This window comes from Schistocerca serialis, chromosome 7 (assembly GCF_023864345.2).
Source record: "Schistocerca serialis cubense isolate TAMUIC-IGC-003099 chromosome 7, iqSchSeri2.2, whole genome shotgun sequence".
NCBI classification, from domain to species: Eukaryota; Metazoa; Arthropoda; class Insecta; order Orthoptera; family Acrididae; genus Schistocerca; species Schistocerca serialis.
The window spans coordinates 18,810,132-18,829,016 of NC_064644.1; the positions used below are offsets into that span (position 1 = coordinate 18,810,132).

Below are 18,885 nucleotides of genomic sequence, written 5' to 3' on the forward strand. Positions count from 1 at the left end.
TGACACTGAGAATGCAACTGTAGGATGACGGTGAAGAACACGGAGAATTTGTCTCTGTAACCAAATGTCTTCACGGCATGCCTCAGTCCACCAAGGGATCGAGACATGCCATGGTAAAGAGGAAGTGTGAGGAATGGAATGTTATGTGGCAATAAGGATAATGTTTGTAAAGTATTCTACCTGGGCATCACAAATGGAGAAATGCTGTTTGGTGAAGGTTGCCAGGGAGGAATAAAGCATCCAGGTAACCTTAAAATGCTACAAATTGGGTTTACACATAGGTGGTGTAGGAGTCAGCAAACCAATATACTGAGGGAGTATATAGGAGGTAATGGGCACTACCATACTTCAATCATGGAGCTACATCCAATTTCCGTAACACAAATTACACAAACACAAACGTCACAATACAAAACAGAGGTGGGGGAGGGGGGGGGGGCGGGAAGGGGGGAGGGGGGAGGGAGGAGGAGGAGGAGGAGGAGTACACTACTGGCCATTAAAATTGCTACACACAAAGATGGCTTGCTACAGACGCAAAATTTAACAGACAGCAAAAAGATCCTGTGATACGCAAATGATTAACTTTTCAGAGCATTCACACAAGGTTGGTGCCGGTGGCGACACCTACAACGTGCTGACACAAGGAAAATTTCCAACAGATTTCTCATACACAAACAGCAGTTGACCGGCATTGTTTGGTGAAACGTTGTTGTGATGCCTCGTGTAAGGAGGAGGAATGCATACCATCACATTTCCGACTTTGATAAAGGTCGGATTGTAGCCTATTGCGATTGCAGTTTATCGTATCGCGACACTGCTGCTTGCGCTGATCGAGGTCCAAGGACTGTTAGCAGAATATGGAATCGGTGGGTTCAGGAGGGTAATACGGAATGCCATGCTGGATCCCAACGGCCTTGTATCACCAGCAGTCGAGATGACAGGCATCTTATCCGCATGGATGTAACGGTAGTGCAGCCATGTCTCGATCCCTGAGTCAACAGATGGGGACGTTTGCAAGACAACAACCATCTGCACGAACAGTTCGACGACGTTTGCAGCAACATGGACTATCAGCTCGGGGACCACGGCTGCGGTTACCCTTGACGCTGCATCACAGACAGGAGCGCCTGCGATGGTGTACTCAACAACGAACCTGGGTGCACGAATAGCAAAACGTCATTTTTTCGGATGAATCCAGGTTCTGTTTACAGCATCATGCTGGTCGCATCCGTCTTTGGCGACATCACGGTGAACACACATTGGAAACATGTATTCGTCATCGCCACACTGGCGTATTACCCGGTGTGATGGTATGGGGTGCCATTGGTAACACGTCTCGGTCACCTCTTGTTCGCATTGATGGCACTTTGAACAGTGGACGTTACATTTCAGATGTGTTACGACCCGTGGCTCTACCCTTCATTCAATCCCTGTGAAACCCTACATTTCAGCAGGCTAATTAACGACCGCATGTTGCAGGTCCTGTATGGGCCTTTCTAGATACAGGAAATGTTTGACTGCTGCCCTGGCCAGCACATTCTCCAGATCTCTCACCAATTGAAAACGTCTGGTCAATGGTGGCCGAGCAATTGGCTCGTCACAATATGCCGGTCACCGCTCTTGATGAACTGTGGTATCGTGTTGAAGCTGCATGGGCAGCTGTACCTGTAAACGCCATCTCCAAGCTCTGTTTGACTCAATGCCCATGCGTATCAAGGCCGTTAATACGGCCAGAGGTGGTTGTTCTGGGTACTGATTTCTCAGGATCTATGCACCTAAATTGCATTAAAATGTAATCACATATCAGTTCTAGTATAATATATTTGTCCAATGAATACCTGTTTATCACCTGCGTTTCTTCTTGGTGTAGCAATTTTAATGGCCAGCAGTGTAGTAGTAGTCGCTGCCGCCTGCAGTCTGAAGTCAGATTCAATGCAGCTGTCCATGCTAGTCTATCGTGTGCAAGCCTCTTCATGTCTGTGTAACTGCTGCACCCTACATCCATTTCAACCTGCTTACTCTATTCAAGCCTTGGTCTCCCTCGACAATTTGTACCCCCTACAACTCCCTCTATTACCAAACTGACAATTCCTTGACGGCAAGTTGTGCCACAAATTTCTGTTTTCTCCAACATGATTCACTACTTCCTCATTAGTTATCTGATCTACTTGTCTAATTTTCAGTATTGTTCTGTAGCATCAGATTTCAAAAACTTCTGTTTCCTTTTTTCCGAACTGTTAACTGTCGACATTTTACTTTCTTAAAAGTCTACACTTAACAGAAATACCTTTAGCAAAGGCTTCCTAACACTTAAAATTTATATTTGAAGGCAACGAATTTCTCTTCTTGAGAAAAGCTTCCACCTTCAATACCAGTACGCCTTTTATGTCGTCTACTTCTGCCATCACCAGTTATACTGCTATACAAATAGCAAAAATCAAGTACTTTTAGTGTCTCTTTTGTAATCTAATTTCCTCGCAGTCACCTGATTAAATTTCTGCTTTATTTCCTTTACTGCTTGTTAAATGTACATACTGAGTGATATCACTGAGAAGCTACAACAGTGCCTCATGAAGAAACTGAAGTAAGATGGGATTTACAATACTATGAGAAGAATTTCGTAGATAAAAAATCTACTCACCAAATGGCAGCAGGAGAAAAAACACATGAAAGCTAAGGAAATGTACAAGCTTTTGGAGTCAGTGGCACCTTCTTCTGGCAGAAGGGTTGAAGAGGAAGGAAGAGGAAGGAAGAGGAATGAAGGGAAAGGACTGGCGAGGTTTAAAAAATGGGGAGAGTTGCGGAAAAGTTGCCCAGAACCCTAGGTCAGGGGAGACTTACTGGACAGTATGATACGAAAAGACTGATTATTGGGGACTGCACCAAATGAGATTTGAAAACCAAAGCTTAAAGGTGGAAGATAGGGTAATAACGAAGACAGAGATTACTGACAAAACATTGTGCAAGAGTTAATAACATTCTATACTAAGTGGTTTAGAGGTTACCATGAGTCCAATTTGCTGATTTTTTTGTGCGAACATTCACAAATGTCCCCAATTAACTTTGGCTATGTTTTAGTTTCAATTCCAGAGATATAGTCATTTGTTTGACCCCATTGGGCAACTACTGAACGTGCACCCCTGAGTTTTCATATGCTCCGAGACACATCATCTCTCATAATATTTTCTTGAAATAAATAAAACTAGGCCATCTCGCACAAGTTTTTGCACAAATAGTAAAAAAGGAGAGCAATTTTCGTATAAATGGTCTGAAGCAAAGTCAGCTAAAGAAACAGATGCTTGAAAAAGAATTTACCCATTTGTATCTTCAGAAGCAACTGCAGGACAAACCTGACATTTTGCACGTAATAACTTACCAGTACAAAGTTTTCTGTGAACTGATGAAAAACTGTGTAAATGGTCCACGGTGCCTTACCACTGCTGGTCTGTTGTGCAATGAAAAAACCAGCATCGCCATTGCCATTGGGACCACGCCCAATAGCTGCGCAACAACAGCCACCAGAGGGTTCTTTTACCACAAGTGTCCAAGCCTGATGATGAATTCCTTTGAGTGTCAGAGTACAAAGAAGAGGTCTCTCTAGGATCTTATGTTGATGTTTCTTAGAAGCTACTTAAATTTGTTATAGATTTCATTAGTTTGCTGTACACTGTCATTACAAAAACTGTACTGCTAGCCACGTGTCACTGACAGTGCTGGAATAACTGCAACAATGAGCTATTCCAGAATCCATCAGTTGTCACTCCTTGACAGCCAAAAAAATGAATTTTCCAGGCCACGTGGGTGCATAAAGTTTATTACAGCATCCTTCTCCTTAACGGAAGTCTTGTAGATACAGGGTTATTACAAATGACTGAAGCGATTTCACAGCTCTACAATAACTTTATTATTTGAGATATTTTCACAATGCTTTGCACACACATACAAAAACTCAAAAAGTTTTTTTAGGCATTCACAAATGTTCGATATGTGCCCCTTTAGAGATTCGGCAGACATCAAGCCGATAATCAAGTTCCTCCCACACTCGGCGCAACATGTCCCCATCAATGAGTTCGAAAGCATCGTTGATGCAAGTTCGCAGTTTTGGCACGTTTCTTGGTAGAGGAGGTTTAAACACTGAATCTTTCACATAACTCCACAGAAAGAAATCGCATAGGGTTAAGTTGGGAGAGCGTGGAGGCCATGACATGAATTGCTGATCATGATCTCCACCAAGACCGATCCATCGGTTTTCCAATCTCCTGTTTAAGATATGCCGAACATCATGATGGAAGTGGGGTGGAGCACCATCCTGTTGAAAGATGAAGTCGGTGCTGTCGGTCTCCAGTTGTGGCATGAGCCAATTTTCCAACATGTCCAGATACACCTGTCCTGTAACATTTTTTTTTGCAGAAGAAAAAGGGGCCATAAACTTTAAACCGTGAGATTGCACAAAACACGTTAACTTTTGGTGAATTGCGAATTTGCTGCACGAATGCGTGAGAATTCTCTACCGCCCAGATTCGCACATTGTCTGTTCACTTCACCATTAAGAAAAAAATGTTGCTTCATCACTGAAAACAAGTTTCGCACTGAACGCATCCTCTTCCATGAGCTGTTGCAACCGTGCCAAAAATTCAAAGCGTTTGACTTTGTCATTGGGTGTCAGGGCTTGTAGCAATTGTAAACGGTACGGCTTCTGCTTTAGCCTTTTCCGTAAGATTTTCCAACGTGTCGGCTGTGGTACACTTAGCTCCCTGCTTGCTTTATTTGTCGACTTCCGTGGGCTACGCGTGAAACTTGCCCGCACGTGTTCAACCGTTTCTTCGCTCACTGCAGGCCGACCCATTGATTTCCCCTTACAGAGGCATCCAGAAACTTTAAACTGCGCATACCATCGCCAAATGGAGTTAGCAGTTGGTGGATCTTTGTTGAACTTCATTCTGAAGTGTCGTTGCACTGTTATGACTGACTGACGTGAGTGCATTTCAAGCACGACATACGCTTTCTCGGCTCCTGTCGCCATTTTGTCTCACTGCGCTCTCAAGCGCTCTGGCGGCAGAAACCTGAAGTGCGGCTTCAGCCGAACAAAACTTTATGAGTTTTTCAACGTATCTGTAGTGTCTCGTGACCAAATGTCAATGAATGGAGCTACAGTGAGTTTATGAAATCGCTTCAATCATTTGTAATAGCCCTGTATATATGATATTGCAGAGCCAGTGTTATTCTGATGATAATGTACTGCAGCGACCACAGCCGTTACTGAACAAATCACATGAATTCACAATTGCGAATAATGACGACCATCAGCTGTAGAATGGAATGACAACAATGAAAATTAACAGGAAATCTGGGTTCTTCTCCCGGTCCGGCACAAATTTTCATTGTCAACATTCCATTCTACAGCTGATGGCAGTCATTATTCGAAATTGGTCTCTCAGATATTTCCTATCCATAACTCTTTTTCAAAAATGCATGCAGCATATTGTTCTAACTGGAGGTCTGGTCCTTCTTGCTTTTGCACTGACAGCATTAATGGCAATAAACTTGCTTTCATCAGTAAAGAAGAAATGGAAGGAAATAAAACATTAAAAGAAGAGTGGTTTTTTACCATGGACATACTGTAGCAGGAAGCAGAGAATATAACTTTTTTTGCCAATTAATGAAACAACTATTCAGGCCAGGGGATTTTCAAATCAACTCCAGGTAGGAATGTCAACAATGTAGTAAAAGATAGATTTCTACTTACCATCAAGAAGACATATTAAATTGGAGACATGCACTATTAATATTACATAATGCGTTCAGAACCACCTTCATTAGCAAAAGACAAAAGGACAAGATTCATACACACAAGAAAGCATACCTCATGTGCACATGACCACGAACTCCGGCAACTCTGTCTGTGTTTCTCTTTTGTCGCTAAAGGCTGTGGTCGAAAGCTTTATGTATGTGTCTTAACTGTGCTTGTCTGCAAGTTAATATGCATTCTTTATGGTAATCAGCTATTTATCTTTTCCTACACTGTTGATATTTTAACACTGGACAACCAGTCAGGGCAATATGCAGCATGTGTTTATGGGAAAAAAAAGAGTGGTGGTGGGTTGGGTGGATCAGTAACATGTGACAAACTTAATATCTGTGAGACTTACGCTAAGAAGATGTATGCTTTAATAAGCTTTATGCAGCAACATGGCCCAGAAAATCCTTTTTATTAGCTATCGAGGAGTAACAAGTATTGGGTTCCCGAATGGCTCATTGTTGCAGTTATTGCAGCACTCTCTGTGACATTATGTGGCCAGCAATACAATTTTTGTCGGGACAGCATATAGCAAATTAATGAAACATAACAAATTCAAGCAGCTTCAAGACAACATACACTTAGGGTCCTAAAGAGACCTCTTCTAGCTTTGTCCTCTGACACTTAAAAAATTTACCATCAGGCTTGGGCACCTGCGTAAAAAAATCTCTATCACACTTAGGAACCTGTGGTAAAAAACCCACTTGTGTCTGCTATTGAACATCTATCAGGTATGGGCCCTGCAGCAATGGAGATGCTGGTTTTCTCACTTCACAAGAAACCAGCAGTGGTTAAGCCACCATGGACCATAGCAACACATTTTTTTATTGGTTCAAATACACAGTTAACTAAGCAAAAACAAGCAAAACCAAAATATGCTATACTTCAAACTGGAATTAAACTATGATGTCAATAGCATCATACAATGAAGAGTCATACTCAGAATCCTTTCCACAAAATGTCAGGTAGACTGCTATGAACTTCCCCAAAGGTTACATAATGTGACAATGGTGTAAAACTTGAAGGCAGTTTAAATTATGTGTGTTGCAGCTGTTACACAACTATTTTAATACCTCGATGTCCAGTGCCGTGGTAAAGCAGAGCTAACTTTTTGAAGTTTATAACCAGTTTGATTCTGTGGTTATCAGAGCAGAAAAACGGCTGAAGTATGCCATGATGAGTTGTGACAAGAGATACATGCCCCCCCCCCCCCCCCCTGCTCACGCTTTTCAAGTTTTTCAGTTGTTCTGACTCTTTCTCACTTCCCAGTCAGCAGGACTTTCAATATTACCTTTCCCAGAGAGTATTAAACAATTGTAGAACATAAAAAAAAGTCAGGTTCAATTTGGGGAAAATAGGTATAGGACTGTATTTCAAATGTATCTCCACTTCGCCGTCATTTTATAGCATCTTATATGTTTGCATTGCAAAACCCAAATTTTTTTAGGTGGTTTAGAACACAGTTTTTCTAATGCAAATGGTTTAAAAGGCTTTGGAGAAGACTTTTTTGTGGAAGAGGGCTAAAAATTACCATTTTTGGTATTTTTACGAAAATTATCAATTTTGCCCTCAATTTTTTAAATATTGGAAAGCAGTGGGAGAATGAAACTTTATATTCTAAAACCTTGTACTGATAAGTTATTACATACAAAGCTTCAGGTTTATCCTGCAATTACTTCTGGAGATATAAATGACTACACTTACTTTTTTTGCTTTGAATTATACACATAACAATTGCTCAAGATTTTTTTAAATCACTTTGCTTAGCAGAGGGCAGAAAGTTGTATAAGATGGTCTAGTTTTGTTTGTTTCACAAAAATAGTGCCAGAGATATTACATCTCAAAGTTGATGAAAATTCTGGGGCACACTTTCAATAGCTGCACTACCGGATCACACAAGTGGCTGTATCTTTAAAAGTATTATATTGGCGAAAGTAAAATTTTACTAATCTTCATTAGAAGATGAGTGAATGTTCACACAAAATTTCAGCAAAATCACTGATGGTCACGTGGGTACTAAGTATGGAATGGCCCAACACCAAATCTTGCATGTAATGACATACTGATCTGTAATATAGCCCTAGATCTGTCACAACACCACCACTGAAATTTCAAAAAAATGCTTCAAGAGGTAAAAAGACTATTTAAAGTGAAAGATGCATCAGGTTGAAGAAGCAATTATTAGGACCTCTACAATAGTTGGTGAACCTGATGAACTGAAGCAATGTAATGCAAGCTGTGTCTTTAATGCCAATAATGTAGAAGTACAGGAAGCCATTCACTAGGCAGCAGAAGTGTTGAACTACCAACAGGCAAACACAAAAGGGAATGAAAAATTTGCTGGCTTTGGTAAGGCACCCTCTGATGAGCTAAAGTATAAATACATCTAAGTCTTACATGTTTAGATTACAACCAGATGATCAAAGAAATGAAAGAAATGTTGAACATAACCAATAGTGAAACCTAATAGTGGGGGGGGGGGGGGGAATTTCAAAGTTGGTCTTTAATTCCTCACATACAGCCCACTGTAAAGACTATGGAAGAAGTCTGTTTTTCAGAAAGAATGGTAAGATTAGTAATGAGGTCGACACAGAAAAAGGAATACCATCCAACCGAAAAAGGATGGAAAGAAACTTTAACAAAACTTGAAACAAAAGGTCATGGAAATGTTTGAAAATCAACAATTTTGTCACGTTTGTCCAGACAAAAAAAGACTTCTTCCAGTTGACAATATTATGAAAAGGATAGATTGCTACTCGTCATACAGTGGAGACACTGAATAGCAGAAAGAGACAACAAAAAGACTGCAGCTATAGTGCCTGTCTGTGATTCAGCATCTTCACTTTATGGTGGGTCACAATCAATTTTTTTTTTTTCATAATATTGTCATTAGTCCATCCTGGATTTTCCACTGTTTGACTTTCTCCATTTGAGTACATGGGGCATATCACATTACTTTGGACAAGATATTAGTGTTTCAACTTTTAAGAAACTAGTGAAAATGACATTTGAAATGAAACATAATTGTACGTATTAATCGTGCACCAAGACTGCGTGACAGTAAACATGCAAACTACAAAATTCCAGTTATACATGTGATTTTTTTTTCCTTGCCAGAGACAAAGGAAAGATTTTTTCTTCTTTTTTTTCTTTCTTTTAACAGTTGCACCTAGTACCTGTGAATCATATCTAACAACAAAGCTAAAATTATTCAAACTGGTTGCAAACAATCTGTTTGCACATATCATCATAACCACATGACTAACAATATAAGCAAATTTTTCTGTGCTGAAGTTGTGAGGCAATGGCTTTTCAATTGATTTGCTCTAATTTCATTACCAAATTAGAATGATCAAATCTCATGTAATTATACGTGTTTCTGAAATGTGAGGTAGGATTCAGTGTGTGTCATTTTGTTACGCAAGTGACAAGATTGCTCGTTTCAGTATCTGCTAAATCTCTTAGTCACATCTCACACACCTGGGAAGGTTAGAGTGCATAATTGGAGGAAGAAGCTAACAGTTGAAGAAAAAAATTATGAAGTAAAGAAACAACTGATAGGCAGAGAGTGTCCCCAAAAGAGAAGTAATGAAGACCAAGGCAAAAGGGCTGCAAAATGGAAATGTCAGCAAGAGCAGGAACAACTTCAAAAATAGCAACAGGACAGAAATGTTCATAAAATTTCTCCTCAAGCATTGTAAAAGTAGTCTGCTGAGCTAAAAATGCACTGGTCACTAACATGAAGAGAGATAGTTGTTTGTGAAACACCTTGCGAGGAGTGATCTACAATTGAACAATCTGTGATGGGATTAAATGTTCCCACGTCTGTGATGATATTAGCAGGATGTTTCCCAGCACAAAGGGTGTCAAATCCATATAAGCTGGTAAAAAGAGTTCTCATGCAGAAAAGGGACCTTAACATGCATATTAAAAGAGTATATTTTCAGAAGGTTGTGCTCCACAGCTCTCATATGTTTGAAAAATGTCATATTAGCCTGTTGAGCTGCCGGTAAAATACTTTATTTATGCAACCAGTTTCAATCATCTGACCATCCTTAAGTTCATAAAAATGTTCACAGCATCATGTTAGGTGAAACATAAAATCATAATCACCACCATCAAATGATAAAATAATGAATTACACTATAACATGAATTACATTGTCAGTCTATAAAAACTGTGCTAGAGTGTGTACACATTTATGTTCTGTGTGGTATGACTGCTCACACTGTTATTGCCACTTACAGTTTTACTATGAGTATGTACCCTCCCTAGCACAGTTTTTATAGACTGGTGACATTATTTATATTGTGATATGATAAAAGTGTATTATTCATGGTTTTACCATCTTACAATCACAACTTTATATTTTGTCTAACATGATGTTGTTAATACTTTTGTGAACCTGATGGTGGTCAGATGACTGAAACTAGTTGTATAAATAAAGTATTTTACCAGCAGCTCCATGTATTAATATGACATTTTTCACATATCAAAGAAGCTTAAAAATTATTTACACAGCAACATTCTTATTTGACCTCCTCATGTACTTCTTACAACAGAGAAAGATGAAGATGTATATCATGAGAGGGTGCAGTTACTTGTGCATAAACTGCCTCACAAGATACTATAATTTACAAACAATGCAGATATTATGTGCATAAAGTGAGAATGCCAAAACTGTGGAGTAAACTCTATGGAAAAATTTCTTTCTGAATTTGGCGTTACCAAAAACATTATATTCCTCCAGTGGGTTTGTGGAAAACCAGCTCCAATGAAGATGACTCAACCGATGGCCATCACAGAAGCATCTGCGCTTTTTTAAAAAAAAAAAAAGTTTCTGAAATACTGATCTCTCTCCACATCTACAACAGAATTAGACAGCACAGAGACTTCAAACACTTAAGGCAATTTTGGAGTATGGTGAAACAATTCTGCATCATCCATCAAGTTTCGAAAACAAAAAAATGCAATCTCACTGCAGTTTTAAAACTGTCATTATTCACAGCTGTGATACACTACCAATGTCCTGATAGTAATGAATTGAGGCAGCTTCATATGGTGTTTTGTCTCACTGTACAAATCATGAAAATTATGTTGCTGCCCGCCTTCTGAAAGGCTATTTTAACTGATTTACTTTCTTTCATTACTAAAGTGATTGAGCAGCACCATCTCAGTTAAAAAAACATGAATTTTTGAGAATCTTCTGCAACATGGATGATTTCCAGCTGAATGTATCTTCTTTGTTACAGCTCACAGAAAGAGTGCAGTTGATGGAATTGGAGGTGACATGAAGAGGATGGTATGGTGCAGCATACTGCATGGGAACATTTTATCTGTGTAGAAACATTTGCAGGAACTGCATCCAAAGTTGTGAGATAACTATGCATTTTGTATGTTCCTACATAAGAAATTGTCCAGCTTACTATTAGTTTCGAGGAACAAGGGAAAGATCTGAAGAAAGGGTTAGGATCAATATACTTGCACTATATGAAGTGCACTGAAATATCTCACCACATCTGTTTTAGTTCAAATTCACCATTTACAGGAAACATCACTTTGTATGTTTATCATTGTACGCATGGAAGTATAAACTCTTAGAGTAATATAGCTAATACAGGCCTAATTTGGTATCTGAGTTGTTATAGAGAGAAAAAAACACCTCTGAATCATTATGGTGGTCAGATTACCAGCATCACACATGGCAAATTTACAAGGAAACATAAAACTGAAGTAGACAACACCATTTTAGTTTGGCCAGATGTCCCAGCTGAAGACACTAAGTAATGGTACACATTGTCCATTTCACTTGAACCAACACCTTGCAGGAGTGATGGAACTGCTTTTTGCTGTCGGGTTTTCTGGATACAATGTGTGTAGTAGAAGTTGGTTTGGATGTACCTTTGCCTTGTTTGATATTTAATGTTTGTTTATGAATTTAGGCTAATTAGTAATTGTGGATATCACACCAACAATATTTTGTACCAAAGTGCAGTCATCATCAAGCTGTTACCTGTTAAAATTCATAAAATAAATAAACCTTTATCGTAGTTTTATCATTTTCTTTTGGTATATTTTAGCAATTTTTAAGCTCTATGGTCATCAAATTTCCAATGGACAAAGTCTCACATGCCTAAGAGCCACATCCCTAAAGTACACGTAGTAGAAACACAGAAAAGTGTTATTACCAAGAAATCATAATTAAAGGCTCTAGCTATCATCAAAATATTATGCATCAAATTTGTAAAAAGCTTCATAAGATTTTTCCACATAACCAAAAAGATGTTATTCCATGCCTCTTCTCTGTTAAATGTGCAACAGGTGGAAACTAATTTATTTTATATATTTAAACAAACTTTTTAACTTGCCATTAGTGAATATCCAAACTGTATTAGTTCCAATAACTATTTGTAAATGGGAGGGTACATGAGAACTATTAACCAAAAGTAGCAAAGGTAAGTTTAACTTTCAAATGTCATGTGCCCCCCCTCCCCCCCAAAAAAAGTCAAATGTTTGCACCTTAACTGGAGTTACACTGGTGCTTAAATATGCTCTTCTCTCTCACATCAAGCAATTATAAAATTGGAGATTTCATTTTTAGGATGAACAGTGTTTTAGTATGCAAAATTTGGTATTCAGAAGCCAGTAGGAAAGTTTTCATTACCCTTTATTCACTACCTATTACCAAAATACTGAGGAAAATTTCACATGCTATGCTCTTACAGCAAATTTGAAGGTGTACCATGGTCAGTTTTTTTTATCTTAATATATTACGTCAGCAACAATGACTTGTTGAGCTTTAGGACTGTTTTGCACCTTTTCATTTCTGAAGGAAGTGGGCCTCGTGAAAATGGCTCTACTACTACACAAAGTTACAGATCGAGCTGAAACTTGATGGAAATTCATTTTCTACAATCTTCAACAAAAGTGTTGATGGTCAAGCTCGAAGCAACTTCAGTTGAGGCCACCTGATGTGAAACAACCTGTAACAGGAGGAAGGGGGGGGGGGGGGGGCGCTACGAGTTTATTTTATTGCGGTCAGATCAATGGAGGTAATGAAGTGATGAAAGTAACAGATTACGTTATTACAGTAACAAAGATTTGTCATGTCAATAATAGAATGATACCTCTTGATACAATGGATATTACTGTAGTACCAGAGTACGACACATTTCTTCTTGATTAAGAACACGTTTCTGGTATGGCAATGACTATGTAGTACGGAATTGTGGGGTGCAGTTTGGAAACCCGCGACAGCATATTATAAATTTTCTTTGACTGGCTTTGAATGTTATCAATAAAAATTGATTTCAACACATTTATGTAAGGTCTATCTCGGTACGAACTTACCAATACACAGTATATTGAACACAAACCCATTCTGTACAGATTTGTTCACAAGCTGATCTGGGAGACTATCGAAACCAACATGACCTGCAAGCTTCAGGTTTCTAACACCCTGCTCCACCTGAAATACATATGCATTCATTGTTTTATTACAGCATTTAAGGCACATGCAATACTGTAACTGTACAGACAGTTATGGTTAAAAGGTCACGCCTAACTGCAACGCCCTTTGGACTAAAGGTTACTGCGCTAGCGTTTCCGACAGTCTGCAGTATTGTGAACTACACAAGGCAATATGTTTATAAACATTATATTTTGAGACAAATAAACTGAGAAAAATAATTAATATGGAACGAAATTTACGTTTAAACTATTACCGACCCTCTCAACATCAACCGCTGCCATCGTGCCAACGATAAACTGCTGTGTGCTGTCAGTGCGCTTGTTAATTTCTTTGGTCCAATAAGCAAACATATAAAAGAGTTCTACCAACCTATCTAATTAAAAGTAACAGGACGTCTACAACTTAGTAATTAATGGAAGTGACTATACATATTTTACAGAGAACAAAAAAAACAAAAATAATGAGTAAACCCATAACGTTTATCGCTACTATTACTGATTACTTTACTGCACTAATACTTTTGTTTATATATTGTAACCTATCCTGTTGTTAGCGGTTTAGAGGCATAAATTTTTAGCTTTTATCTAAGTAACGCCACACTGAGCTTTATATATAAGGAAAATTATACTTGTAACACATTACCTTAAAATTTGAACATATACTGTTGGCAAACCTGCTGCATCAGTTTCCAACATGGCAGATCTGCTAATGTTGTAGTATCATGTGATGTGACGGAAACGCTGTTTAACTACAATTCCATGTGTACGTGTCGTGTATTTTGATCGGTGAACAATAGAAAGTAAACCTAGAATCATGGCGGACCTTCAGAGTCCGCCATTTAGTGACATCAAAAGACCTGAAGAAGTAGTTAGGATGGCTATGAACGACAGCTTGAAGTTCGCCGTCCTCATCGGCTTAATAGAAGTTGGCCAGGTGTCTAACAGAGAAGTTGTCAACACCGTGCTTCATCTGGTGAGTAGACCGTTGTATACTACATTTTGGATTTGCAATTACAATTTCTTTCGGTGGACGTAGAAAGAATGTCAAGCACACCTTAACATCAAATGGTTGTCACTTGAGTGCCGGTGCGCTGACATTTCATGCGACGCTCTTCTGCTCTTAAGTATTTCCGATCGTCGTTTCAAGCTTGTTTTAGAACAGATATCTCACATATTTACTGCCGAAAGTGTGGTCGTTTAAGCACTTACGAACGTATGAAGTGATTTTTATTTTTGTCTTATAAACATGATCTTTATGCGAGCAATAACAGTGTCAGTTTTCATCTTATTTATAAAGAGACTTAGTAAAATTGCCTTGCTTTTATAGAAGGTTTCGCAGCAATAGAGAAACAATAGATGAAAGATTACACAGAGATGGTTGGTCACTGGATCTAATGTCCATACATAATCTCCTTTTTTTAGCAGTAAGAGGTTTTCCGAACAGGAAATCAAGAAAATACATTGATCGCTAATAAAATGGAAAGTGAGTCGCGAAGCGTATGTATAACCTAGAAACACACGTACTTGACTTCTCGTATACTTCATGTAAGATTAAAAGAGAACCCGTAGCTTTCCACCCAAAGTACGAGTATAGCCCGCTTACATACTGAACCGCTATAGTAAAGCGCTACTGCAGTCTTAACGATTGTTTATTGCGGTTTTGTTTACCCGTGAAGGAACAGGGAGAAGCAACATAAATTATTCCGAAAATGACTGCTGAAAGCTGTATGAAACAATAGTTCTTAGTGGTCTGAGCATAACAACTTTGGCGTTCATCTACATGATAATGTAGTTCATCTTGTTATTTTGAGTTGTCAACATTTACCTTTTCTGGTGTCAATAGTACCTAGTTGTTCTACGGGTTGTGTGCAGTTTACATCCATTACTGCTCGCGTTCTACAGTCCGCGAACGTTCTATTAGTACGTCATGTTACAAGTGCTGCTTTCGAATTTACACAGTTCTACAGCTTTTGTTATATAATTTCATTTACACGTCTACAATCCACGGTAGCTCACATTTCGTAAGTGTTACTTTTACTCATACCAGCCCCTCCTCTCACAACCCACAGTAAATTTGAATACAAGTGACATTGCAGTTTCATACAGCACTCATAATCTAGTTTTCCTCGAGTCCTCGTGAGTGTCTAGTAACCTGTTTTCTTACCTTTCTGCGAGTGATTCATCGCAGTAGCGTGTAGATAACGGCATCTACGTACTAGTGTGTGAGTTAGTGGGTCAGTGAAATGCGGCGAAAACAAACATTAATTGTTAATGATGTAGGGTTTTGTAGTTAGCTGTTTCGTTTTCATGGACTTTCTTCTACACACGTTCCTTGAAACGACACTTGCCATGATTACGCCTTTCGTGTTCCACTAGGCCGCGTAGAAGATACACCTTTTAGTCTGCATGCAGACTGCTGCACTATATAGCTTCAAGCTTAATGTCATAAACATGGTGCGAGTAATGGGTTGATAAAGAGCAGTTTGAAGTAAAGAAACAAATGCTGAAACCGACTTAGTCGAAAGTTGTAAAAACGTGTTCTGGGATAAATCAGCGCGTGGAATAAGATAGCCTACGAATCGCTATTTTTAACATGTGATAAACTGGTTTATTATGCGCATAATTGCTAACGTTGTTGGCGAAGCAAACCTGACCAACATGTAAGGGTACATCATGAAGTTTGTGGGCAGGATTCTTCTAATGCATAGCAGATGGCGTGATGTATTGTCGTGACAAGCAGCTCCGTAGTAAAGGTTGAAGTGTAGCGGCGGAATAAGCAGGTGCGATTTTCGTTGACAAACAAGCAGAACGAAAATGTCAGGAAACTTGAAAAGTTGTGTCGGGACAAGTATCTTCTTAGGAGACATTCAGCACAAGTCTTGTATTTACAAGACTATTGTTATGTCGTGTTAACCGTGTGGCGTATAGAGTCTACTACAGTAGACAGCTATCGATGGTCGCGTCTTCGGAATTTTCAGTCAGCCCCGAGGCTGCAAATGCACTCAGTCCACTGCAGTGTGCACACGCTATTGATGATGCACCTTGCATGCATTCGCAGCGTCGTGACTGATTGAAAATACCAGAGAAGTGAGCATTCTATCCACTGCAGTGAAAAACATGCTCAACAGGATTAAGCCAATGAGGGCTGCAACGGTGTGTGCTTGACCCTCACTTTCCTGCATGTCTAAGTTTTTTTCGGATGAAGCTAGTTCCACCTGAGATCAAATGTTTAGTAGTCGCAATAGTCGTTTATAGGCTGCTGTTGTCCATTATAAAATTATGAAGTAAAGCCATCAACAGATTTGCAGAGAACTTGCGAGGGGAGGGTGGGTTACATAATCAGTTAATGGTTAATAGCCCTGTATCTACGCATCCCCTATAAACACCCCGTTCTCCGCCGACTGAATTGCACCAATGTAAGCCTGTATGATTTTTTTCTATGAGTGATATTTCCCAAGTTGTCTTACTTGGTCTTAATAGACTTACAAGGCTCCAGCATGAGGGCAATGCATTTTACTTTACGTATCTCGCTCGGGAGATGTCAGAAAGGCGTGTAGTATAAAGGTCATTTAGTTTCGCTGCCATATCGTCCGCCTGGTTTGATTTCTTAGTACGGGATCATGTTAGAATTATTGGTTACGAGATGCCCGTCCAAAATGAAAACGATCTCCTGGAAATAGTTCTCGTCTGCTGTGCTGTTATTGGAACAACTCAGGAGTTGCTTGCTACAGGAGGCAATACAATGTCGTACTTGATAGGAGCTAAAGTTTAGTTTTTTGCGTGTCAGTAGACCGTAATTGCAACAGCTCATTATAATGCAGAACGCGCCAGTAGGATTAGAAATTAGGTTTTCTCTGTAGAAACATGGCCACACACTGTCCATTTACACACCTGATTTTCTGATGCAACAAAATTTCCTAGGCCGGTATGGCAAGCTGAATTTATTTCAGTTTGTTTTTATAAGCTTCATTATGTGTTAGCATCTGTAACTCACACCGAACGCGATATGTACTAAATTTTTATGTATGAATACTTCGCTAATTTCTGTGCAAGGGTATGGTTGAGTTGTGGATAGACACGTCCATATTTGTTCCTGTTGTGTTTATGAATTCCATTATTTTCAAACTGCCTCTGATTCCTCATTATGAGAGCAGATCTTGACCGTGCTAAGCTTCGGCGGTAAGCAGATGAAGTTGAATATTATAAACTGCAGCGGTACTTCCTTTTGTCCTCTCGAGGGAAATAACTCGTGAGATGACACACAATACGGCCACCTTCTTAATAGCGTGTTGGCCCACCTTGGGAACGAGATACGGCAGTGATTCTGTGTATCATGGAGTCTTCAAGTCATTGGTTGATTTCTGGAGGTATGTGGCACCAGACGTTTGTGCCATAAATAACTGGCCGGCGGTTTGTGGACACGGAGCTAGGGCCCGATAGCGTCTCAGATGTGTTGCACCGGCTACAGACCAGCTAATTTTGTGACCAAGAATTCAATGTGAGTTTACTCGCATGCTCCTCAAACCATTGTTGCACGATTATTACCGTGTGACTTTGACAATTGTGTAACTGGAAGATGACACCGCCGTCGGAGAAGACGTCAAACACTAAGGCCTCCACACATGCGCCAGTTTATCGGCAGACTGAGCGACCAATTTCGTGGCATCCTGCACGCGTCCAGACCGACTGCGCTCTGTTTATGTATTACGAAATCCCTTTGGTTTTACTCAGATACAAAAACGGGGGTTTGTGTTGGCTGTTTTCAAAGATAGTAAGGTAGAAAAAAAAACACAAGAGAAAGCTGTGGGCAAAGAAGTGGCCCATGCAAGGAAAGAAATTCATCCGCGTTTTGTTACTTAAGCATCTGGGAGCCGATGGTTTTCGTAATTATTTAAGAATGTGTGAATCATGCATTTTGGAGTTGGTGAACATCATAAAACAACTCTCAATAAAAAAGAATGCAGTCATGGGAAAGGCTGTAAGCCGCGAAGAGAGGCTTTTAGCTACTTCACGATAAGTAGCCACTGGCAGAAGTTACGAGAACCTTACATTCATTGCTGTCCTATCCCCATAGTTATTAACTAAATTGATTCTTGAACCCTGCTACGTGATTTGTAGTGGACTGAGGAAATACATCGTGGCAAAGCAAAATAAATGAAACAAAAGAGGTACATGAAAACGTTATTAACTTATTTACGGATGTAGCATAAAAAATGATATGTAAGTTTAACAACCTCATTTCAAATTCGAAGAATAAGTGGTGGTGGCTCACATCAGATACGTAATAAATGAAGCATTTGGATCATTTAGCAACAGAAAAGGAAAACCAATACTTCGCTCTCCACAGCAGAGGGCGTGGATATACACTACTGGCCATTAAAATTGCTACACCACGAAGAAATGCAGATGATAAACGGGTATTCATTGGACAAATATATTATATTAGAACTGACATGTGATTACATTTTAATGCAATTTAGGTGCATAGATCCTGAGAAATCAGTACCCAGAACAACCACCTCTGACCGTAGTAACGGCCTTGATACGCCTGGGCATTGAGTCAAACAGAGCTTGGATGGCGTGCAAAGGTACATCTACCCATGCAGCTTCAACACGAT

At 39.4% G+C, this 18,885-nt stretch overlaps 1 protein-coding gene across 2 annotated transcripts in view; it reads right to left on the minus strand.

The window, feature by feature from the left end:
* The window catches only part of LOC126412621 (septin-2), a 56,546-nt gene extending 42,965 nt beyond the window's left edge, over positions 1-13,581 (minus strand). Inside the window, exons 1-2 of one of the 2 annotated variants that reach the window (XM_050082291.1) lie at positions 13,508-13,581; positions 13,148-13,265 (exon numbers count right to left, since the gene is read on the minus strand). In XM_050082291.1, coding sequence (XP_049938248.1) covers positions 13,148-13,265; positions 13,508-13,549 — 160 coding nt within the window. In that variant the 5' untranslated portion in view covers positions 13,550-13,581. The remainder of the gene's footprint in view (positions 1-13,147; positions 13,266-13,507) is intronic. The other variant, XM_050082292.1, reaches the window with a different exon arrangement.
* Between the last annotated feature and the right edge of the window lie 5,304 nt (positions 13,582-18,885).